Raw genomic sequence first — 26,113 nt, 5'->3', positions numbered from 1 at the left:
TATATTATATTGTTGCTATAAAATATACTATATTATTATACTTATATTCATATAAAAATCTAATATTGTACTATAATAATGTATTATGCTATAAAACATTATACCATATTATTATTATATTATATTGTTCCTATAAAATATTATACTATAATAATATATTATTATTATATTTATATTACATTATACTGTATTCTTATAAAAATCTATTATTATACTACAATAATATATTATTATATTAATATTATATGGTTCTTACAAAAACCTATGATTATACTATAACAATTTATTATTATATTAATATTAATGTTATGTTGTTCCTCTAAAATATATTATTATACTGTAATAATAATAATAATGTATTATATTAATATTTTATTATTCTTATTGTTGTTATTATTATTATTGTATGAGGAAAGCCCATAATCAGAGGCAAGCGAGAGAGGGCCATAAGTAGTTTTAAAAAGGCCATTGCGCATGCGCAGAGCAGAAAGGGCGCGGAAACTTATTTCTTTTGGACCGTTGGTTCGCCCCAAGTGCGCCTGCGCAAGAGTTTGAGGGCGCGTGCGCGCTGGAGCCCGAACGTGCCCGATGGCCCTTTAAGGCTTTAAGCTGCGGGGGTTTCCATCCTCGCCATCACTCCCGGCCCCTCCCCCTCCCCCTGCGCGCTCGTGGCTGAAGCGACGATGACTGACAGGTTTGGGAAGGCGGAATCGGGTGCGCAGGTGAGACAGTGACTGACAGCACCAGGCCACGCCCCTCTGGGGAGGGGGAGGGCTGGTTCTTATATTTGCCCCTCATGCGTCGAAAGCGTTGATTCGAAACCAGTTGGGCGCCTGAGGGAAGCCCACATGAGGCCATTTTGTGCCCTCCTTCCCAGCGCGATATATATGTGTGTGTGTGTGTGTGTGTGTGTATGTATGTATGTATGTGTATATATATATATATATATATATTGTTCTCATACACATATAATATAATATATAGATACACAGTATATATAATATATATTATGTATTGATACATAACAGCCCCAAAACACGAAGTTTAATCCACCTCTGGTTTTAAAAAAAAGCACCTGAGGAAGTAGACTGAAGTCTAGGAAAAGCCAGTTTCTTTCACTGGATCCCAAAAAGTTCTATACTGATTCTACAGACTTAACACAGCTATATCTTTGAATTTAATCCTCCCTGGCAGTTGTACAATAACACAAAGTACACACAGCAGTGATATGCATGCCTTTATGGGGCCAACCAAAATTGTACAAAATAACAAGTGTGCAAGCCTTCGAAGCTCCTCCGCCGGCTGCTTCACCAGGCAAAAGTGTTGAAATAGGGTATTATTGTTGTTATTGTTATTTGCAGTTTTTCCACATTCATGGGAGTCCTTTAACCCTAACCACAGCGAATGTGGCGGGACCACTGTAATTGTAGGAAGGGTCAGCTAAAATGAACATCAGCTAGAGTTGGAAGAGACCGCAAGGGCCATCCAGTCCAACCCCATTCTGCCATGCAGGAACTCTCAATCATAGCATCCCCGACAGATGACCATCCAACTTCTCTTTAAAGACCTCTAAGGAAGGAGACTCCACTACACTCCGAGGAAGGAGTTTGTTCCACTGTTGAACAGCTCTCACTGTCAGGAATTCCCTCCTAATGTTGAGGTGGCATCTCTTTTGCTGTAGCTTGCATCCATTGCTCCATTGTTTTGTGACCTTTGAAGCATCTTTGGCTGCTGCCACACTGCAGAAAAAAAGCCGTTTTGACACCACTTTTGCTGCCATGACTCAGTGCTGTAGAATTTTGGGTTATGCAGTTTTGTGAGTTATTTAGCCTTCCCTGTCAGAGAATTTTGATGCCCCACCAAACTACATTGAGTCATGGCAGTTAAAGTGGTGTCAAACTGCTTTATGTCTGCAATGTGGCAGCAGCCTTAGACTCATGGAGAGACCATGAGTCTAGTCATGCCAGCGGTGTGTAAAATTATGCATGGTATGGAAGAAATTGATATAATATTATCTCATAATATTAAAACTCAGGGCCGTCCGTTGAAATTGAGTGATGGAAGGTTCAGAATGGATAAACGAAATAATTTTTCATGCAGCACATGAGTTGGGAAACTGTAGTTTTCCATCAAAACACGTATTGGTCCTCAATTTGGATGGATTTACAAGAAGACGAGACTATGAATAGTTTAGGGGGCATAAGTATGAGTAGTAGTACTGTACATTGCAGTTTGCTATGAAGCTTCAACAGGAGGATGTTTTGGCACCCCTGCCCTACCTCTGGGCTACCAGGACATAATGCTGGTCTAGAGGAGCCTTTGGCCTGATCCAGCACAGCTATTCTTATGTTATTTATTGGCTAAGAATTAGTAACTATTAGTTACTATTGTTTACATCATGACAGAATTTCATTTTGGTCATGCATTTGTGCCATTATAGTATGTTGGTTAATGTTGGGGCAGGAACATTACCTTGAAGCATTTTTTTATCATTTGATTAACCTTTCTCATTGGATAGTTGTGAAAACAAATGGGGGGGGATTGAAATCGAAGGCTTTCACGGCCATCATCAATGGTTTTCTGTGGGTTTTTCAGGCTATGGGGCTGTATTCTGGAAGACTTTATTCCTGACGTTTCACCTGCAACTGTGGCTGGCATCTTCAGAGGGTGGTGGCATGGAAGTGTGTGGAGTACATATACCTGCAGGACCCTTGTTTGGGAGGAAGTGTGTTTTTTACATGTTCATGGTTGTCAGAACCATATGCATGGTTCTGTCAAGATGATATGATGGTAAGATGGCATGGTGATATAGCGTTATGGTAGATGGTGATTTATTGAGAGGGAAATAGGAATCCTGTGGAATAATAATAATAATAATTTGTTTTATTTATATACTGCTATTCCAAAGATCATAGCGGTGGACAGCAAGTAAGCTAATTAGCAAGTAAGCTAATTTGCCCCCAACAGTCTGGGTACTCATTTTAGCTCCCTCCTTGGAAGGATGCAAGCCTGAGTCGAGCTTGGGCCCTTTTGCTGGTCTTGAACTCGCAACCTTGTGGTCTTGAGTGAATGGCTGCAGTACAGGCATTTAACCACTGCTTGGGAAACAACAGGAGGGTGCAAATGGCAAATGGAGAGAAATTTGTGGCTTTATGACCCCATTGTTCATGCAAGCAGATCAGGGATGTAAACCAGGGATTTCCTTAAGTGCGATTGAATGATAATTCAAGAAAGGAAAGGGGAAACATGAAAAGTCACTTTGATCTGGGTCAAAGGCTTGGGATCGTAGCCAGAGAGGGCGGCTGGATGATGGGAACTCTTAAGTATGATCCAGGGGGAAAACTTTTCAGTTCCAACACAAACCCTGGACAGAGGAACTTCTGTCTCAATTCATAGAATAACATCTTTTGTTTAAATCACACTAACATGTTCTCTTGGTTATTGGGAACTGAGTCCACTGATCCTGACAGACGGAGTTAATGGTGGACCCTCTGAAGATGCCAGCCATATTTGCAGGCAAAACGTCAGGAATAAATTCTTCCAGAACGCAACCACACAGCCCAAAAAACCCGCAGAAAACTAAAAATTGGTGGGCAGGAAAAAGAGCACATTACCTTGCTATAAGAGTGAGATTAAAGTATAATAAATAAATGCTGCTGGAGGTGTTCCCCTACTGGGTTTAAGTCAGTAAAATTTGAAAAAATTGTTTGGAATGGAACTGTTTTGGATTGGAATAGTCATTTTATATCCACCAAACAATGACACATCAATATTCTCTGAAGATGCCAGCCACAGATGCTGGCGAAATGTCAGGAATAAACTCTTCTAGAAATGGCCACATAGCCTGAAAAACCCATAAAAAACTATGGATGCCAGCCATGAAAGCCTTTGACTTCACAATGACACCTTTATTGGGCCAACTGAAAAGCACAATTACATGTTGCAAGCTTTTGAAGCTCCACTGGCTTCTTCATCAGGCAAGGTGTTAAAAACCATACAGGAGGGAAAAAATTGAAGGTGTTAGTCATGGGCCTGCATATTGCTGTTTTTTGTTCTCAGTTCAGATGGTATGGAAGGATATTTGGAGGCTGGAACCTCCTCTTTCTGGCCATGTAGTCCACTGGGAGATTCTCAAACATCCATTTGCAGTACAAAAGGTATCATTGTTTGGTGGGTTTTTGATTTGCTCTATGCTCAACAGGGCTGCCCCTGAAAGTCATTTTATAATTATTGGTATTTAATATTGTGACAGTTTGGCCTAAGGCTGTTAACATAAATCCTGGTCTTTGTGGAGTTTTTCTTCTTTCTTTCTTCCAGAAAACTGTGCATTAGCTCCTCTGTAAAGTTGCCCATCACACACAGCATGTTGCTAAATGACTGTACTTATTTTGCTTTTAAAAAAACTAGAGAGTAAACACACACATGGAACACAGGTGTATTAGTACTTAAATTATAATAATTTGCATATGCAGTTAGGCTCCTGCTGTTATGTGAGATAAACACCTGAACCATTACACTAATATTTTCCCTATAATAAATGAGTGTGGTACTTCTTGGGAGCCACTAGGAGAGAGGAAAATGCTAGAAGAGCAGCTACAGTGTGATGATGCACTTGATGGAGGAAACTGCCTTCTGCCAAGACAGACTCTTCATCCAAGTAGCTGAGTATTTTCTGCTTTGGCAGCATCTCTCCCGGCACCTCAGGCTTAGGATGTGTTTCAGATCATTTGCTACCTGAAAGATTTTTGACAAGAAATGTCAGGGACCTTCTGGATGGAAAATGTATGTGTTCCCACTGAGCTATTTCCTTTCCACAAGCAGTGCTGGTCTCCCAGAAATATTTTGTGCAGAATGCATTTACTACATTTTTGTTTGTGCGCTTTGTCTTCAGATCAAGGTTCTGTATCATTTCTGTTGAGCTAGATTCTTTCTACTAGAAAATGAAAGTGGGAATTTATTGTAAGGTAACTACTTTTCAGGAAACCAAGGGCTCCACAGATACAAGTATAAAAATGTATACAGTATAGGTAAAAACATGCAAAAAGCTATTGTTAGAATGTAATTAAACTACAGGGGTTTTTTAAACATTAAAATCAATAAAGAAGCAAGAAATACAAGCAATACAGCCTAATATTAAAAACCTTTTCTTTATAAGCACTCCCTAAAAGTCAATTAATATGAAGAACAGAACAACAAGAAGGAGGGAGCCAGCATTGTCTTCCTAGGATGGGAGTTTTAGAACCTAGAAGGAGCCATTAAATATGTCCTCTCCTATATTCCCATCATAATGCTTCTTAAGGCAGCGAGGGTGAATAATGGATAAGGTGGCGAGATGGATAATTTGGCCTTTTCTTCCTTGCTTATTTGGCTGTGTTTCAATCCATCCTACATTTGGAAGCGAGATTGCTTTACCTTCCCTGGGGATGTTCATCTTCCAGAAAAGTCCTGGGGTGGTATCAGACTTTCTATACATATCAGCAAATTTTTAACACATGACACAAGCAGATATATGGTGGGACCATGTAGGAGTTGTCAGTGTTTTCTTCAAAAGTCTGAAAGCCCAGCAAGCTTGTATGGAAGAATATGGTCCTTTAGATAACCTGGACCCAAAAGATTGTCACTACCAACTCTTGTTTAGAAGAAAGCATGAGAGTCAGAAGTGTGATGATGGTCTGTCCTTTGTTTTTAAAGGCAGTTACTTCAACTAATAACAATTAGGGAAAACAATCTCAACATAAACTTTTTAAATGCAAAAATATCACACAGACTGCAATGCTGAGTCATCTGAAAGTGTTTTGTGTCTGTCTTCTGGTACCTCAGGACATTTAGGGTATTAAAACAAAACACCCCATTAAATTGAGAGACTTGTCCATCTAACACAAAAATCCATATTGCATTAGGCTCTCTCACTGTACTGTCCAGGAATTTCTTGGTAAATGTCATGAAGCTGAGGGGCCAAAATAAATGGCCCATTCTATCTAGAAAGCTGCAACATAAAATAAATGGGCAAATAAAGAAGAAAGATAGTTTGACCTTTTCTTCATGGCCTATATGGCTGTGTTTCAATCCAGCCTGCATCTGAAAACAAGATCGCTTTAGCTTCTCTGTGGATGTTTATCTTCTAGAAAGGTCCTGGGGCAGTACCATTCTCTTAGTTCTTCTATTCCTTTCAGCAAATTTTTAACAGAAGGCACAGTCAGATATGGTGGGACCATGTAGGGGTTGTCAGTGTTTGCTGTAGGTGGCCAACAAGGAGTGGCAATGGAGGAAGTTCTGTTGCAAACTCCAATATGGATTGTTGTAGCTTACTTTTTGTTTAACAATGCTCTCATGTTGGAAGTGATAATCTCAAAATTTAGCACGATGAGGACCATTGAGAATGATTTTATTTTCTGTCAGTCTAAACAGATGAAAGCTAAGAAGCTGCAACTAAACTCCAGACAAGCTAGAAAGAAGTTGTTTAGGAATTCTGGGTATTAAAGGAAAGCAAAGATGCCCACTATGAATCTAAATTCATAGGTGTACTCTTCAGCCTAGTATTCCCCTTAACATAAAGCAGAGGCAGTGGGCCTTAACAATTTTGTTTAATTCAAAACCCAAAATATTATAGTCTAGGAGGAATCTAACAACCATCATGCATATCTCTGTAACTTTGAAGGTCAACCGCTCTAATATTCTTTGTGTGGGTGTTCCCAATTATTGGAAGGCTACAGTTGGTGCAGAATCAGCCAATCTCAGGAGGAGGAGGAAGGAGAAATCTTGCATTATAATGGCTAAATGATGGTTTGGGGTCATGTTGCCTGTGACATATGTAATTTAGAGGCCCAGCATATCTTTATTTGCCCTGCCACCAACCATCACTTTTCCATCTATTATGATCAGGAGCAACCTTGCTATACTTCGCACTAATCTCATTAGAAATGCACATTTTTCTTCTAGTAGTGGCCCAAGTGCTACAGTTCTAGAAACTCTGGAAAAGATGCTTTACAAAATGGATGGCAGCAGAAAATATAGACATGATCAAGGAAGCCAGCACCTTGAATTTGGAAGACCTGAGCAGGGCAGTCATTGATCAGGGATTCCGTAGGTCTCTCATTCATAGGGTTGTTATAAAGTCGACTTGATGGTGAATAACAACAAAAGTATTGCAAGGGAGTGTGTGCACCCCAATTCAAGTTTGGGTGGGAAAATAACTTTTCATATTAGTGGACCTTTTATTTAGGTTCCCTCAGAAGGAATTATGATAGGCTGCTACCAGTCAAGTTGAAACCTTAGGTTGTCCAGCTGTTTTGGACAGTTTCTGAGTCCTATTTCCAAGGACTCCTCTCTTCAGCCCACTCTTATGGAAAGAATAACTAGAGTTTGGATTTTCCTGCCCCAATCTTAAAAAAGTTGAACTACCTCCCCTCCAAAAAACCTGAAAATACAAAGAACTTAAAGGGTAGCTGAGCAACCACACAGTCCTTCACATGAAGAAGACTATTATAAGAAGTTCCTTTTTGAAAACTGTACAATCAAATGTACAGAAAAAGAGATTCCACCTTGACATTAGGAGGAACTTCCTGACAGTAAGGGCTGTTTGACAGTGGAACACACTCCTTCCTCAGAGTATAGTGGAGTCTCCTTCCTTAGAGGTCTTTAAAGAGAGGCTGGTGGCCATCTGTCACAGGGAATACTTGACTTTGTCTACCTTCGTGGCAGAAGGGGGTTGGACTTGATAGTCCTTGTGGTCTATTCCAGCTCTATGGTTCTATGATTCTATGATTCTCATATGGAAGAAACGTTTATTTGAGAGGAAAATAGGAGGAACAAGGGAACCCAAAAATCTCTTCCCTCTCTTGCACTCTCTTCCCTACCTCTCTCATATACACGCACATTCACTCTCACATACAATTTAAAATAAAATTTGTAAAGCTAATATACTTAGGTAATTCTCTCATCTTCTTGTGTAAGATCTCAGGTTTTAGAGCATTTTCAATGTTCATTGCGGACAGCATGGTATGAAAGAGAACACATTGGACCTCCTGATGAGATATTAGGAAGATTAAAGAAAAGTTAAAGGTTACAGATAGGCAAATGGAAATCTGATGTGAATGGAAGCCAGCCTTTTAGCAGAGTCTGATTATTGTGTTCAAAAGTATGACACCTTCCATTTTTTTAATGTCCCTGTTACAGTCAGCAAATTTAAAAACGACTTAGTGTGTAGATCTGCCATCTTAATTACTCTATGCTTCTATTATAAAAGAGCTGACAAAATACACTTGGACATGACATTGTGCAAAAAGATCTTAACTTCAGGATGTGTTGTGGGTAATAAAGAGGTATGATTTGGCTTATGTGGGTTTCTCAGCATTCTGTCAACTTACCAGATACTCTAGGAGGAGCTGATGCACTACATCAGAATATGGCACTTTTTCTTAGCAATTGTGCTTAAACACCATAGAAATAAACAAGACAAATAAACTTCATAAAAATATTGTTTCCTTCAGTCAACAGTATGGGTCCGTATCTAGAATTTTAAAAATAAATGAGATTCTGTATTTGTAGCTCAACAAAGCATCTAAAATCAACTTCTGGTAAGTCACTGAATTTATACTCAGTCTTGTGTACATTTTAGTTGTAGATGCAATAATTTTAAATAACAAGATGCCTTTCTTTTTCCTTCAAAGCTTCTTGCACGACTTGAAGGCAGAGATTCACTGAAAGATCTTGAACCTTGTCTGTTTGCTGAAGAAGGATATCCCATTCATGGTAAAGACAAAAAAAAACCCAGTCCCCAAAACCTAACAATATTGACACTTTCAAATGTGAGTATTCGCCATGAGAGAGCCAGTGTGGTGTAGTGGTTTGAGTACTGAACAATGACTCTGGAGACCAGGATTCAAGTCTTGGTTTGGCCATGGAAAGCCACTGGGTGACCTTAGGCAATTCACCCTCTCTCAGCCTCAGAGGAAAGCAAAGGCAACCATCTGAACAAATCTTGCCAAGAAAACCCTGCAGTAAGTTTTCCTTGGGGTCTCCATATGTCATAAATGACTTCAAGGCACACAACAACTTTCCACATGGTGGTGGCGGCGGCATGCCATCAAGTCATTTTCTATCATAGCTATCCTAAGGCAAAAATATCACAGCATTTTCTTGGCAATATTTGTTCACACCCTTTGCCTTCCTCTGAGGGTAAGAGACCAAGATCTCCCAGTAGGTTTCCTTGTCCAAGCAGAGGTTTGAACCCTGTTCTCTGGAGGCATAGTCCAGTGCTTAAAGCACTACACAACACTGGCTGTTCCATAAAAACTAAGTGCAAATGTACGTATTTTATGTATAGCAAGTCTTTCTCATCCCCATCTCCCAGCTGTAAACATTCAGAGACACCTGGCCCAGTGTGACACTTTAAGGAAGCCTTATTTTGTTCTACACTAATGAATGTATCTCCTAGTAGGACACTTTAAGGAAGCCTTAAATGAATAATGAACGATTAATGCATTTGACCTGTAAATAACAATGATAATTCTGACTGCATTTTGGTGAGGAATTCCTTTAAACAATTACAACTTTCATTTTCAAACATCAAAATGAAATGATAATTCTTCTTTCCTTAGTACAGTTGGCCCTCCACATTTGCAGCTTTGACTTCTGTGGTTTTGATTATTTACAGTTTTGATTAATATGTTCTCTCTAGGAATCTGTAGGTCCTCCAGTGCAACTCTGCCAGAAGTTGGCCATGGATTTGTGTTGGAGTGCCTAGATCAGGGGTTGGTAACCCCTGGCCCGCGGGCCGCCACCGCCGCCTCCTGGGCCTCTGCGGGCTCCTCCCAGGGCCACCACGGCCCCAGGCCTCTCCTTCTGAGGCTCCCTCAGAGGCCGGGAAGGAGCCGGCGGAGCCGCCCGCGCGGGTGTCCCCCTCCTCCTTCCCGGCCTCTGAGGGCCTTGAGGCCCCTCAGAAGCCGGGAAGGAGCCCTTGGTGTTCTCTATGCAAAATCCCCTCTCAGCACCTTGTGCCTTTCTGGGTTGAGACAGTGTGCATGCTTTCTGCCTTTTACAGTACAGTATTTTGAATTTCATTTTAGTAGTTTCCATGCTTGTAACTATTATATTATTATTATTATTTATTATTATTATATTATTTACTTGCCCTTGGTGTTCTTTGTGCCAATTCCCTCTCAGACCTTGTGCCTTTCTGGGTTGAGACAGTGTGCATGCTTTCTTCCTTTTTTTTTAAATTGCTTTGTAGTAGTTTCCATGCTTGGAACTATTATTATTATTATTATTATTATTATTATTATTATTATTACTACTACTACTACTCCGGGGGCGGAGCATGCAGCCCCGCCCCTGGAGGGTGGAAGCTCCACCCCCCAGCTTCGGCCCCCCAGTTGTCTGAGGGACAGCAACCCGGCCCCCGGCTCAAAAAGGTTGCCTACCTCTGGCCTAGATGTTCCTAGAAAAAACATTTCTCTAGGCATTTGTAAGTCCTCCAACATGATTCTATTATCAACATCTGTCAGATGTTGACCATAGAGTTTCACTGGAGGATCTGGAAATTCTTAGAGAGGTGTTCTCTCGAGTAAAAAGAATACTGTTTTTTATTTGCATTTTTTCCAAATTCATGGGGGGTCCTGTGCCCCAGTGAATGTGGAGGGACCACTTTATACTCCTAAGGGAGACTTCCATTGACTTTCAGAATGCTGTATTGTTCTGTTCCTTGGATTTAACAGTAGTCCTCTTTTCCTTCTGTAGTCCAGTTTACTCCTGAACTGTAACATCTTGAACTGGGTAATGATTTGAGAAACCTTTGCTCAGAAAGGTACCAATGACATCCCCCCCCTCCCCAAGCTCTTTTCTCCTTGTCTGTAGTGTCATTTCTTCCCTGTTAGTGCATGAATATTCAGGAAATGGTTAATGTTAATCTGCTTCTTGGTTGGAGTAGTTAAATATGTACAAAATGACTTTTACTTTAGACCGTGGTATGTGTGATGTGTTTAGGCTGAAGGATAAATTATTATTATTATTATTATTATTATTATTATTATTATTATTATTATTATTATTATTATTAACCTTTATTTATAAAGCGCTGTAAATTTACTGTAAATAGTTCTGTCTGGTTCTTGAGTAGCAGATGCCTTTATAGCTTGAACACTTGTTTCTTCATTGTTGAACAGGAGATGTTGTTGAGTTCCATGGCCCAGAGGGAACAGGAAAAACAGAAATGCTCTATCATCTTATTGCCCATTGCATTCTTCCAAAATCAGGAGGCGGTTTGGAAGTTGGTTTGCTGTTTATTGATACTGACTTTCATTTTGACATGCTGCGTTTAGTGACTATCCTGGAACACAGATCATCCCAAGGCACAGAAGAGATGATAAAGCAGTGTCTGGGGAGGCTTTTTCTTGTTAATTGCAACAGCAGCTCTCAGCTGCTTCTTACCCTTTATTCTCTGGAAAACATGTTTTGCTCTCACCCTTCCCTCTGCCTTCTGGTTATTGACAGTATATCAGCTTTTTATTGGATTGATAGAGTCAATGGAGGAGAGAATCTTAGCCTACAGGAAGCAAACTTAAGGAGATGTGCTCAGTTCCTTGAGAAGCTTGTCAGGGAGCACCATTTAGTTTTGTTTGCAACAACTCAGACAATCATGCAGAAATCATTGAATGCTGGTGAAAGCTGTGGAAAACACCACGGTGATGGAGATGTGGACTATCGGCCTTACCTCTGTAAGTCATGGCAACAGCTGATAACCCATCGAATCTTTTTTTCCAGACAGAGCCATCCAGGCAACACCAAAGGATTTTCTATTACTTCTTGTCACATACGAAATAACACCGTGATAAAACGCTCGTTTAGCATTATGGAAGGTGGAATACAGTTTTAACAGTGGACTATTTTTAAAGGGGACAGTGTTGACACTGCAGTCAAACAAGTTTAAACATTATATGCTGTTTTTAAATATATATGTATATAACTTTTACATTTTGGTACAAATGTTATTTTAAAAGCCACAAGATTATCTTTTTTTTGCTTGTGCAAAAATTCAAATTGACAGTAGTGAAGTGTTGAAGCTTAATGGGGAAAAATCAGCTAGCCATCAAATCTAATAAAAATTATTTGCTTTTAATACCCATCTTACAGCAGTAGAAGCTGTTTAATGACTGAATACTGTACAATTAGGTTTGAGTCCGTCTGTTGTATAAGATTATGTTAGCACATTTAGGTGGTGCTAGGCACAACAAACACTTGAACATGGCAGGAAAAAAGTGCACTGTATTCTCCCTATTCTTTTAAATAGCTTCTTTTCAGTCTACCTTCTCAGGTTCCAGCCCAGTATCAATTTACCTTTTTGAATTCAATGGGTGTTCCTTCTGTATATAAGTTTGTAAGATTTCACTGTCATCTGGGATAGTCCTAGGGTTACACTGGAGTTCACTCTCTAGACTAGTCTTTGGTTTTTGTTGGAGTTCTAAATATCGAAAGCCGTGCAAGAACAAAACAAATAAAATTCTTGTGAGAAGAGCAACTTGTGTGATCTCTAAATAGTCCAAGTTTGTGAAGAATTTACATGCAACATGTCAGAATTCCAGAATATTTATTTATTTATGCACACTTTTTCTCTCCTAAATTATTTAAGTATTATTTAATTATTTTTTAACTTTTGTAATTAATGTTATGGTTTTATCTTTTTAAATTATCATAAGCTGCCTTGAATCCTGTTTTGGGAGGAAGGTGGGATATAGATCCCATAAATAAATAAATAGACCCAAAGGGGACTCAAACCAATTTGAACAATTGAGAAATCGCTCTGGCAGAAAGAGACCATATTGACTCTATAAAGCAAATGCTGATTGATTTGGGGGGGGGGGGTGGGGGGAATAAGTGCTTGAGTTATGTACAAATTAAAGACACATGTCTTTAAAAATATAAGCTTCTTTTAAAAAAGTTTATAGTCCAGATAAATTGGGGATAATGGTGGGAATTCTACATTGCCTCCTTAGTTACATACGTGTAACTAAATAGTGTCTCTTGGCCCCTCATAAACCTGCCTTACCAGACAGCTGCCAAATCAGGTGAAGGAGATCCATTCAGCTGGCAGTTGAGATGCTAGAAGATAATGTTTCCAGTTGCCTTTTGCCAGCCAACAAGGCTGTGATGATCAGAAGCAGAATCCCTGTCATGTCCTCGTTGCCTGGTGTGAAGGTGTTGGAAATGTCATTCTCCTCTGCCCTGATCACCAGCTTAGATAGACCTCCTTCGCCTGATCCAGCAACTGTGCGGTAAAGTAAATGTGGGAGGGCATTCACCATCATGGCAATAATGACACGATCACGACTACATAGTTTTCATGAATATGGATCAGTTACAGATGCATAACACAAGATTATGCATCCACTACTACAATGCTGAATTCCAGCCAATACTTACTACTTAGATAGGAATTTCAGGTGGAAATGGCTTGAATGTGCTGCCTATCTTGTTACAGTCATTACAGCAACCTCTTAAGAATACTTAATACTGTTATCCCATATTGCAAGTGGAAGGGCCAAAATCCCCTGTTTGCAATTCTGGCTGAACAGGACGTGATTTTGTCATGTCTGAATTTCTCCTTTAGTTGACATGAGAGGTTAGCTGTTCAAGAGATATTAGGGTAACCAAATTCTTTAGAGATTTAGAGACTAAATTTAGTCATGGTCACAATGGTTTGATGTGGGGTTTTAAGTATAGTAGAAAGTGCATGTGAGCAAACCAAGAGATATTCTGATGGCTGTTACCAGAAGACGTTTAGATGTTTCAGTTCCCTCTGGGCTTGTCCAAGAATGAAGAGGGGCAGGAGGGTGATATCAGCTGATCTGTTCTAAGCATAGGTAAGTACAGGGGTAGGCAACCCTTTTGAGCCGGGGGCCGGGTTGCTGTCCCTCAGACAACTGGGGGGCCGAAGCCAAAAAATAAATAATTAAATAGTTTTAATAAATAAATAAATAAATAAACCGGGACAAATGTAGGACAAAAATTTCAAATGGAGGACACTTTTTTAAATAAAAAATGGAGGACACGCGAAAAATGCTGATTTTTTAAAAAATGTTAAGATAAATGCATGTTTCTGAGGCTTCTATAGACAATTGCCCCACCATGCCCCTCGCGCGAGATGCCAAAGGCCCCGGCGGCAATTGGCGGCAGGACCGGGCTGGGGCCGGTCCCAAGGCCTCGCCGGGCCGCATCCGGCCCGCGGGCCGCAGGTTGCCTACCCCTGGGTAAGTATCAGAACCCAATTGAATAACTGGAACAAGATTGAAATACAATTTTTCACTAGAACATGACTCCTCTAGGGGAACTACACCCCAGCGTGGTTTTGTAGTACGTACAGCATCAGCAGATAAAATGCTCTCTTGGGAAAACTTAGCAACCATTCTGGTGATAACAGTGCATAATATATTGTCCAGCTGTGAAATTATTTCCATGAGGGTGAGTTTCCACAACTATATTTTATGGCCCAAATTGAACTGCTAATCAAACTGATTCTAGGATAAACCTAAAAAAAAAATTTGCTAAATAACAAATCAATGCTGATATAAATCCCATTGAATTAATAGGGTCCTTTGAAATGCACATGTGAAAAATACATTGCTAACGCCAGAATCCTTGTCCAGATTGGGACACAGCGGGGCTGTCAAATGAAGTGAATAGAAGGTGCACCATGCCACTGAGGCCACTTGAACCTAAAGTAATAGTAATGAATCCAAGAGAGCCCTCAAGCTAAAAACCTGCTCCTTCACAGGGAGTGCAACACCAGCCATAACTGGATGAACATCATTAATCTAGACAGAATAATCACCCATTAACAGTATCTTGGTTCTGTTTGGTTTGAGCTGCAATTATCAGCCTTTATTCAGTCCATTGTTGCAGTCAGGAAGTAGCACATACACAGATTCACTTGATATCAAGAAGAAACTGACCTATGTGTCCTTAGCATATTGAAGATTACATATTCCACAGCTTGGAATGACACTACACAACATTTTCAGTAGAGGTGTGAAATAGCTTGGGGGACAAAGCAGGTCCCTATATAATCCCATGCTGGAGAATTCATGGTACTAGGCTTTATTCCCAAGTACTACCTTATGAAGCTGGCCATTCATATAGGAGTGAAACTGCTGCAACACAGTCCACTTGCTTACAGTTCAGACAAGATATCCTGGAAGGATCCAGGGTCAATGGTATCCAACAGCACTGAAAGATCAAGGGGTCAACAGGATTCATTTCTTAAAGTGTGCACGTGAACCATTAAGTGGGAGGATTAGTATTGGTGCTATTCTCTTGCTTTTACTTGTATGTATGAGTAACTGGCTAGAATACAAAAGCTGTATAGCTCATTCACGGTCCAGAACAAGCTTTCAATCTCATTAGCTCTTCCTTTTGTCCTCTTACATTTTTGTGTGCTCTTTGCTTACCAGTGCATTAGATCTAACTGCAAGATATGTAAATAAGTGTACAAAGCTGGTCTCCACTATCACTTCACTTACATATTTCTTTTGAAATACATTTTTTCCGCATTTCTATAGGACCCTTTTGCAGTTCAAGGTTTCCCCATGGTCTTCCACATGATGGCATTTGATTGCTAATTCCATTGCTTTCAAAAGTGTAGTGAATTGCATGTACTGTAACCTTGAATTTAAATTACCTTCTCTACAGAGTATTCAAAAAGACTATAATGACTTTGATGGGAAGATGAAGCTTTAGTTTTCTGATTTAGTTTTTATTGTCAGCATCTTTGCCTGTTGCAGCAAGGCATGGTTTGATCAAAATAAGGTCATTTACTAGAGAGACCTTGAACAAGAATTCATATACTTTTCCCATTAGATTTCTATAAGGGGTTAAAAACTAAGAGTGATCCACACAATAATAAAACCATTTAATTCTTGATTCTTTATTCAAGATTGTGATAAACCTAGGGAAATATTACACCCTCGATTCTCTCCATTACCTGCTTATACAGGCTGAGTGAGTATCCCTTATCCGGAATTCCGAAATCCGAAATACTTCAAAATTGAGATAATGACACCTTTGTTTTTTGATGGTTCAGTGTACACAAACTTTGTTTCATGCACAAAATTATTTAAAAATACTGTGTATAAAATTAGCTTCGGTCATAGCAATAAGAAGTATCTATTATCAAACAGTCCAGGGCCACAAGCCTTGAATAGAACAGAGTCAGTAAAAAGACCAAGGGTCATAAATCTTCACAGTAGAGCCAGCTTGAGAGGTGAACTGAAAGTTTGCTTCCAGTAATTTAACTGAATAAGCTCCCATCTTATAAAGCCAGCCAGCTCAGCCATGCCTATCTCTTAGGCATCATTTCAAGTGCATGCTTCACAGCTGTGTGGATGTAGCTTTTTGCTTTGTATGGCGGGTTACAGACCGCCCATTTGGGGCGGGCTGTACCCGCCCCTTTCCCCGGTGTATCGGGGCTTCAGCTGCCAAAACGGCAGCCGCTGAGGCCCCGATCCGCCGCTTTTCAGGCTGTGGGGAAGCGGCAAAACGCCGCTTCCCAGCAGCCTGAAAAGGGGTGTCCTTGGGGCTTCAAGCCCCAAGGACACCCCGCGGCGGCAGGGAGGAGGAGAAAGGGGCCGCTTGGCCCCTTTCTCCCTTGCTTCGCTGGGCGCAGCTGTCTGAAGGCTGCGCCCAGCGACGCAAAGCGGCGCCGCAAACCAGGAAGGAGCTCCAAAATGGAGCTCCTTCCTGGTCCATGCTAAAAGCGCACTAGGCACCCTGGCGCGGAGCGAGGACGTCACGTCTGTGCCGCCCCATATAGAGGCGGTGCGGCCGTGATGTCCTCATGGCGGCGGCCGTCTGGAACGTCCGCCGTCATTTTTTACGCGCTGTCATTTTTTATGCGCGGAGCTCCGCGCGTACTTTAATGGCGGTGTGTAACCCACCTATGTGAGGGAGGTTTTGTGCCCAATTCCAAAGCCTTCACCTTTCCTGTGGGCTTGGAGATTTTTCATTCAACTGCTCTTCCCACTGTGAATCCTATGGACCTGAAGGAAGACTCAGCTGGCTATCAGGTGTCTGCTTTGGCTCCAATATGTCTGATTCTAGCCTGACGTTGGGCTGTTGTTGTTTGGGCTGGAGTCTAGGGGCTCTTGCTTGTGCCAGCCTTGCAGCTTAGGCAGGCGCAGGTGAGAGGCTCCTTAGTTGCTGATCGACTGACTGCTCAGTCACGGCTCCCTTTGCACCCTGTCATCCTGGGAGCAGCGACCAAGAAGCCTCTCGCCCATGACAGCCTTGCAGCAAAGGCCAGTGCAGACAAGAGGCCTCTTGGTTGCTGCTCAGCCAGCTGCTCAGTTGCTGTTCCCAAGCTGACCAGGTGCAAGGAAGAAGCTTCTCCCCAGAGAAAGGGGACTCTCAGTCCTTCATTGAGGAAGAAAAGGCATAGCTGGTGTGTATGTAGGGAGTTTACAGAGGCCACATGCTCTGGACTGGAGACTGGTGTGGGTCAGAAAAGGGAGAGATTTTAACTGCAGAAGCTGCTCCAAGACAAAGGACTCTTTCCAAGAATCGAGCACAGATATTCTTTCCCCAAAGACATGTCTTCCCCATACAGCTCCCACAAAAAATTGTTGCTTCTGCTACCTCTTTTCTCTGCCTGTGTGATGAAAGAAAGCAGGAGCAGCAGCACAATTCCAACCTGCCAGCGAAATCCCAGCAAAGCTCACAAAGCTCAAGCAGGCTCCCAAATTTGAAAGCTGCTTTTTGCCACCATTTCTCCCCTGCCACCATGTGCTCTAACTCTTTGCTCCAGTCTGTCCCAAAATGGTGTCGCTTCAAGCCACAAAAGTGATGCCCTGTGCCCAAGTCTCTCATGGATTTCCCAATTGCCACATATAGCGAAAGACTCCAGTAAGGGAGTGAGTTCACATGAGCAGCAAAGAGTAGGAGACGCCACCGTAAAAAATGATTAGTGAGGCTGTGTGGTGGTTTTTTGGGGACCCTGAAAATAAGTTTTATCCTCACCATGATCCTAAAGGCCATTAGTTCCCCTTGTTTTTCTTGCACACCAATACTTTGACTGAAGTCCCCCTGCTGTCCCCGTTTTCCCTCATTGCCCCCTTTCCACCTCACCACCCCCCTAGATCCTTCCACTGGCCCCATGGGAGGCATACCACCCACTTTGGGAGTCACTGCTGTAGAGTCAGTAAAAAGATATGTTTGTTGAAAAAAAAATACACTAACCACCAAAGGAGAGGCTGTGGTAGCCACAAGAAAAAGCAGCGCCCTGACCTCTTAAGGTTTTGCTTTTTCCTGACTCCAGAGACCCATGCTGAAAGACTGTATCATCTTGTTTTACTGGTTTTTGGAAGAAGTACCTTCAGTCATTGGTTTTGGCCTGGGAACGTATTTGCTTACCTGGCTCCCAGGTGCTAGCAAGAAATGTTAACTTTTATTGACCACTCCATAAAATATATTCACTGCATGCTTGGGGATTGTAACTATGCCTTTTTTTTAAAAAAAAGGACTCAGATATTAAGTTGTATTCATTAAGAGTGCAATTAATAAACTCACTTATGGTGGACTGAATGGATTGAAGCCAACGTCTCCACACTGTCAAATGAAGCCCTACATCCTACTACGCACACAACCAAGTTCCTGCTTTATTTTTTAAAGTCTTTTTTCTTTTTTTTTTCTTTTTTTTTGCATCTCATCTCCATTTGTTTTTGTTTTCCCCCAGTATATTATTTTCCCCTGGCCCTCACCCAGATATCTCGCACTAACCACCTTATGGGAAAAAGCCCACCCTACCAAAAACTAGATCATGCTTTCAGTTCCTGAGAAATTGTACCTAACATTATAGTGGTGACGTTCACATGATCTGTACACTAGATTGGAACATAGTCAATTGCTTTATAATGAGTAACATGGTTGCTTAATCAGGATTTTTAGAATCATGGAGTTGGGAAGAGACCCTCAAGGGCCACCCAGTCCAACCCCCTGCTATGCAGGAACACAGAATCAAAGCACCCCGACATATGGCCATCCAGCCTCTCTTTAAAAACCTTCAAAGAAGGAGACTCCTCCACTTACTGCTCTTACTGTCAGGAAGTTCTTCCTAATGTTGAGTGGAATCTTTTTTCCTGTAGTTTGAATCCATTACTCCATGTCCTGTTCTCTGGAGCAGGATAAAACAAGCTTGCTCCTTCTTCAATATGGCATCCCTTCAAATATTTAAACAGGACTATCTTGTTTCTACTGACTCTGTCTCTCCTGGAATCTTTCTTTGTGATACCTGGAGATGCCAGGCATTGCATCTGGGTCTTTTCGAATGCAAAGCATATGTTGTACCCCTCATCACAAGTGACAAGCTCGGAAATAACTACATATAGTATAATCTTACATTATTTCTTTATATCTATTTGGATCGAGGCATGATTGACAAGAGTACACCAGTGTCTTTGAAATTTAATGTAAAAAAATGATCCCTAGAAATTGAAAATTAGATTATAGCTTTCAGACTTTATCACACTAGTCATGATTTTAACAACTTGCTTTACACTTGTGCTGTGCCACAAATATACTGGTTTTCTTTGACAGCTATAATCACAGAAAAAGACCCTAATTTTCTGAAGACCTTAGATGTTTGAAAAGCCAGTGCTATCAGATGTTTCTGGATTTGCAACTATCTCTGGATTCCTGGGTAATCAGTGAATTACTTACCATCTTAAGCATAACTTTCACTGGACAAGTTAAAATCGCTGTGGATTAGCAGCTGTCAATGAATGTATCTCTTGCTTGTGAGCATATGGTGATTCTGTGCAGAAGAGATTAGTGATATGAAGTTAGAGACCAAGTTCTCAAAAGCTGCAGTCATGTCCCTCATAGATGCTGTGACCTACACATCATCCAGGGTATTATTATTATTATTATTTTCCCTTGAGGCAGCTTAAAACAGTTAAAGCAAGCATAGCTAAAAATGAACACACAAGCATTTAAAAAGTGTAATCAAACTATTAAAAAGAAAACAGCAAATAGAAAATCTAACACATTTTGCAAGGCCCATTCTCCTTGAGCAATCAGTGTTCCAAGTCCTGCCAACAGAGAGAGAGAGAGAGAGAGAGAGAAATAAATAAATGAAGGTAGGTAGGTTGGTAGGTAGGTTGGTAGGTATAAATAGGTGGGGACTAAAGAAACAAAAAAAAAAAAGAAAGAAAGAAAGAAAGAAAGAAATTTCATCTAAACATTAGGAGGTACTTCCTGACAGTAAGAGCTGTTCAACAATGGAATACGCTGCTTCAGAAGGTAGTGGAGTCTCCTTGTTTTTGGAGGCTAAACAGAGGCTGGATGGCTATCTGTAGGAAGTGCTTTGTTTGTGTCTTCCAGCATGGCAGAATGGGGTTGGAATGGATGGCCCTTGGGGTCTCTTTCACCTCCATGATTCTATATGTGAGAGATCCAAATATACGTGAGATAGATTCCCCTCTCCAGGCTGACTTCAATGTTCCAAACCCTTGGACCCCTGTCACTCACCTTGCCCACTTTCCCCTCAAGATCCCTCTCTGGATCAGGTACTTGGGCCTCAAAGTGATCCCTATATGTACCAGTGGATGTGTTGTTCAGTGGGCTCACTGTGGTAAACATGACCAGGCTCTCTATCAACACTTAACCCTGGTCTGCAGAGTCATCATCCAATGCTCAAACCACTGCGCCAAGCTGACTCTGAGACAGTTGCTTGCCTAAGGCCACCTGGTAGATTCCTAGATGAGTTGAACTCTTTCCCGTAACTGTGCTCCTCACAGATCCAGCTGAATCCCTTCCAGAGAGACTGCTCATCACAGCTCCCCAAACAGCTCAGCGCGACACTCTGTATTTGTGCACCACTAAATTAAATTTCCTTTCTGGCATGCTCCGTGCTCCAACCCAAGAGACCAAATGCAGGCCCTCTCAGTCAGTGTTAGTACTTCTAGGGAGGAGAAAAGCCAATTTTCTTGCCTGGGTGCCATTCGTTGGGTGCTTTCTGTGCGCTTGTCCCCACTTTGGGTCCAAGCCGGAGCTGTGAAGTGACTTTGTATTCCTGTCCCCGTAGGCACGCACACCCCTGTAACCTCCCCTCTCGGCACAAACCTGTGTACTGTACTCTTCTTGTAAACGTCTCTCAGGCTTTGCCAGGGCACTGGCAGCAAAGCCGGTTGGCAAAAGACAGGCTCTGTCTCTGTTCTGTATCGGGGAAGTCAAAGCAAGCCTAAAGGCCTCCGGCCAGAGACGCCCTTCAAGCAGGAGCGCAACCAATCGCCTCCCAAATGATGTCATTACATGGCAATGGCCACTCGCCGTGCAATGCCAACTCCAACTATCGGTGTATTTTCCTCAGTCTGGTCCATGCACTGTAATAATTAAGTCAACTGGAAAAAATATTGAAGAAAAGAACGGAGGAAAAACAGCATGTAGAGGCAGCTGGAGCCAGGAAAGAAGGCCCACTGAGAGCTATAAAGGAACATTGTGCAACAGCTATTCCTGATTTCAGGATCTTTCGTTCCCTGACAGGAGTTAGAGAAGATGGGTAATAATAAGCTGCCCTTTATTTCCAGAGGTGTCCCTCAGAGCCACAGCTGCGTAAAGATCAGCCTTGGGCGATACGTGGGAACAGTGCTTGCAGTCTTTCTCTCTTTCTCTCAGGCCGCCCTTCCCACTTGATTGAATGGCCTTGATCCAGACAAACAAAATCGCCTCTGTGAAGGAAATGGCTATTGAGCTTGGAATGAGATGAAGCAGTGACAAAAACAGCTTCGGAGGAAATGATGGTTCCCATTGTGAGGGCGCATGTGTTGCCAAAACCATGAGCACCATTCAGAAGAAAACCTCTGTCGGATCCGCTGATAAGTCGGGAGGCTGTAAGCAAAGCAGGGTGCCAGTCTCAAATTGTTTTTCCCTGTTCACATGGCATTATATGTAGCAATGGGGAATTGTCAGCCAGAGAGGTTGCGCGGTGGATTGTTTGTGGCAAAAAAACAGAGAAGTGCCTAAATAGTTCTAAGAAGGGCATTTTTCACATCCGGAAGACTTATGCCTAATGCAGATGTGCGAGAGCTGGATAAAGTAGCTAGAAATGGATTGCTTCTCTGTCCATGCTCAGTGTGTACTTAACTGGGATAGATGTGTTGGCCCTAGGTTCAGTTACTTACCTCTTTACTTTTAAAGATGGAAGAAGAAACTTTTGTCCAAGATGTTACACTGCCACTGGGTTATCATACAAACCACTGCTGTTGGATTACAGGTAGATTCCTGGAGTGTTAGCCCTTTGTCTAGGAAGGATGATGCCTGTTCCAATTAAGAATCAGTCTCCTTCATGGTGTAGTGGTTTGAGCATTGGACTACAATGCTGGAGACCAGGGTTCAAATCATGGCTCAGTCATGAAACCTAAGGCAAGTCACACTCAGCCTCAGAGGATGGCAGTGGCAAACCCCCTCTGAAGAAACTTGCCAAGAAAAACCCATAATAAGTATGCATTAGAGTCACCATAAATAGGAAATGACTGGAAGGCACACGACAGCAACAACAGCAAAGGATGCAAGCAAAAGCACTAAATCTCTTGGGTCTCTTCAGAACTAGCTTCAGCAAAATAAAGCAAGCAGTCAGTATGCAAATTACTTAGCTAAAAAAAACCTTTACTAATTACATTGAAATGTACATTGAGAACATATATACATAAATTGCCTAAGCCTGGGCTAACCAGAGGAAATTTTCAAATAAAGGAGCAGCTCAACAGAGATAGCATTCAGCATCTTGAAGAGAAGGAAAAGAGCTTGAGTGAAGACTTGATGTGGCTGCAGACACACCTGGAAGGCTCTGTGGACACATGGACAGCTATCTGTTGCTTAGATGTGAAGATACACTGATCACTGTGTATTAAAATTCATGTCTGAGCATAGTGGTTAGAGTGTTGGATTACGACTCTGGAGACCAGGGTTCAATTCCCAGCTTGGCCGTGAAACCCACTGGGTGATTGTGAGGGTTCTCTGTGGCTCCCCCTCCTCTCCTGGAGCTGGATGGGACCCGTTGAGACTCCCTTTTATCTAAAGAACTTGCTGCCACTACCTGATGATTAAAGTATCACACCTGGCAATGCATCAGGACATTGCTGGGGACTCCCTCATCCTTAGGGGAAGGCAATGGCAAACCTCCTCTGAACAAATCTTACCAAGAAAACTCCATGATAGAATCATCTTAGGGTCACCATAAATCAGAAAGGACTTCAAGGCATATAACACACACACACACACACACACACAGCAAACTGGGACTGTTACCACTGTGGCTGCTAGAGAGACAGCATGTATAGGGCCAGTGTGGCATAGTGGTTTGAGTGTTGGACTATGATCTAAAACACACTGCAGAAATAATCCAGTCTGAAAACACGTTAACTGCACCGGGACAATGCTAGGGAATTCTGGGAACTGTAGTTTTGTGAGACATTTAGCTTTCTTTGTCAAAGAGCTCTGGTGCCACAGTAAACTGCAATTTCCAAGATTCCCTAGTACTGAGCCAGGGCAGTTAAAGCAGTCTCAAACTGGATTATTTCTGCAGTGTGTTTTGGGCCTATGCCTCTGGAGACCAGGGTTCCATTCCCAGCTCACCCATGCAAGAATCATCTGGGAGTCTGAACCCGGCAACTGTAAAACTCAAAGCAATAACTGAGGTGGCAGAATTTCACAAACGTATTTTATTTTTAATTTCACTGGGTGACCTTGGGCAAAGTCACACCCTCTCAGCCTTATTTCTATACACCTTTTTCCCAGGACTGGACTGCAAGGCAACTCTTACTAGCCTCCATTGTCAACTAATACAATGTAATATTAGGCTACAGGCAACAGAAGCCTAGTTTTTGTTCTGGATAGGAAGCCTGTGTCTGGCTTGGTGCACAGCTGCGACTATACATACATGACTCTGTAGTTTTCTGCAAAATAAACAGGAACAACCAGATCCTCATCCAGAAAACCAGCAGATCTGGGAGTTCTAACTTAGCTGTCTCCTGAGTGTGTTAATTTTCAGTAGTCAAGGATACATTTTGATGATGATGATGATAATGATGATGATGACAGTAATGGTGCCTATGGAGGCACATTTAATCTTGTGCCTTCCCTATCTGCAGTTTCAACCAGTACTTCCGTTCCCAGTACAGTTTTGCTACCACATTAATAGCTAGGCCTCCTGTAGGAGAGTATTGCATTTCTTCCTAAACAGACACTGGGGATTCATCCAGATTGGTCTTTTTTAAAAGGTTTTGGTTAAAAACAACAACACCAATTGTTCTTTCCTTTCAAACAAATGAAACGAAAATCAGTGAAAAGTTAAATATGGAGCTAAGGCTGCATCCACACTGCAGAAATAACCCAACGTGACACTACTTGAACTGAATCATAGAATCATAGAATCATAGAGTTGGAAGAGACCGCAAGGGCCACACTGTCATGACTCAATGCTATCGGATTTGGGGGTTTGTAGTTTGTTGTGGCACCAGAGCTCTCTGACAGAGAAGGCTAAATGTCTCACAAAACTACAGATCCCAGAATTCCATATCACTGAGCCATGGGGGTTACAGTGGTGTCAGACTGCATTATTTCTGCAATGCAGCCTGAGACTTAACTGTGTGAAAGAAGCTGTAGCACCAGATTTTGTAGAATTGTGGTGCATCCACACTGTAGAAATAATGCAATTTCACACCATTTTAAGTGCCGTAGCACCATCCTATGAAATCCTGGGATTTGTAGTTTTGCAAGGCCTTTAGCCTTCTCTGCCAAATTGTTCTGGTCCTCACAAAACTACACATTCCAGGATTATGTAGGATGCAACCATGGCAGTTAAAGTGGTCAAATTACTCTTCGAAACAAAATACTTTTCTAGAGAGTCATTGAAATGGGAGACATACTCTCCAACATTTAACAGATGAAAACTGGGGCTGCATCTATCCCTCAGAAATAAGGCAGTTTGACACTGCTTTAATTGCCATGGCTTAATGCTCTGGAATTCTAGGATTTGTAGTTTTGTGAGATGTTTAGCCTTCTCTTTCAGAGTGCTCTGGTGCCACAACAAACGACAAATCCCAGGGTTCCACAGGATGGAGCATGCCAAATTGGATTAATTCTGTAGTGTGGCTCCAGCCTGGGACACATGTGGCCAAGCGACATCAAAGTGTGGTTAAGATGGCAAAAGCTTTTAATGAGGAAGAAGACACAAGCTAAGAGATGCTGCAGCAGTTGGCTTTTGCCTGAACCTACTAGGAAGGGCATTTTCTCAGTTGAGTGCAAACTACTTTTGCACTTTGAACTCAGTTTATTGTAAGTGAAGAAAGAGGGAGGAGGAGAGAGAAATCGGGACATTTTAAAAGCAGCAGGAAAAGTGGGATGACTGAGAATTAGTCAGGATTGTCTCTGTCGAATTCGGACAGCTGGAGGATAAGTGCTTGTGCATGATGTGAATCAGTCCTCAGGCTCTGGCCTTGGTGGTATTCAAGCTAATGTTGTATAGTATAGTATAGTATAGTATAGAATAGTATAGTATAGTATAGGATAGGATAGGATATAATTGTTGTTGTGTGCCTCAAGTCATTGCCAATTTAATTACAGCACTATAGAAATAAAGTTTAATAATAATAATAATAATAATTTATGGCATCCCTAAGGTGACTTGATCATGGGGGTTTCTTGGCAAGTTCCTTCAGAGGAATTTTGCCATTGCCATCCTCTGAAGCTGAGAGAATGTGACTTGCCCAGGGTCACCCAGTGGGTTTACATGGCTGAGCTGCAATTCAAACTCTGGTCTCCAGAGTCATAGTCCAATGCTCAAATGACTACATCACCTGGCTGTTATAGTATATAATAATTCTTTGTTCCAGAAGGAAAGGCAATGGCATGTGAGCCAGTCATCCAAGTAAGGAATGAAGAGCTGCCCTGCTGACCACATTATATAAGAATCAGTTCAGTGCTGGAGCACAGAAACACTTTTCTTTCTTTTCTTTCTTTCGTTTCTTTCTTCGGCCCTTATCAGATGAGTGTGGAACTGGGGGTCTTCTGCACTGGGCGGTTCGAATTCACGTTATTTCGCACAATACCATCATACCTGGGAGTCCCTCCG

At 41.7% G+C, this 26,113-nt stretch overlaps 1 protein-coding gene across 1 annotated transcript; it reads left to right on the top strand.

Annotated features, from left to right (window-relative positions):
* Nucleotides 1-569: 569 nt before the first annotated feature.
* Nucleotides 570-12,508, top strand: XRCC2 (X-ray repair cross complementing 2). Its single transcript, XM_042477538.1, has 3 exons — nt 570-722; nt 8,670-8,751; nt 11,163-12,508. Exons 1-3 carry the CDS (start codon nt 684-686, stop codon nt 11,870-11,872), a joined length of 831 nt encoding a protein of 276 aa, XP_042333472.1. The 5' UTR covers nt 570-683; the 3' UTR covers nt 11,873-12,508.
* The last annotated feature ends 13,605 nt before the right edge of the window (nt 12,509-26,113 follow it).

Source organism: Sceloporus undulatus, chromosome 6 (assembly GCF_019175285.1).
Source record: "Sceloporus undulatus isolate JIND9_A2432 ecotype Alabama chromosome 6, SceUnd_v1.1, whole genome shotgun sequence".
Classification (NCBI taxonomy): domain Eukaryota; kingdom Metazoa; phylum Chordata; class Lepidosauria; order Squamata; family Phrynosomatidae; genus Sceloporus; species Sceloporus undulatus.
The sequence above is the reverse complement of the archived record's forward strand: the minus strand, read 5'-3'. Positions and strand labels throughout refer to the sequence as shown.

Excerpts from the sequence above, each read along its gene's own strand:
- XRCC2 (XM_042477538.1), top strand. The coding sequence starts at position 684 with ATGACTGACAGGTTTGGGAAGGCGGAATCGGGTGCGCAG. Across the intron at positions 723-8,669 it reads AGGCGGAATCGGGTGCGCAG|CTTCTTGCACGACTTGAAGG; the intron begins GTGAGACAGTGA and ends TTTCCTTCAAAG. Across the intron at positions 8,752-11,162 it reads AGAAGGATATCCCATTCATG|GAGATGTTGTTGAGTTCCAT; the intron begins GTAAAGACAAAA and ends ATTGTTGAACAG.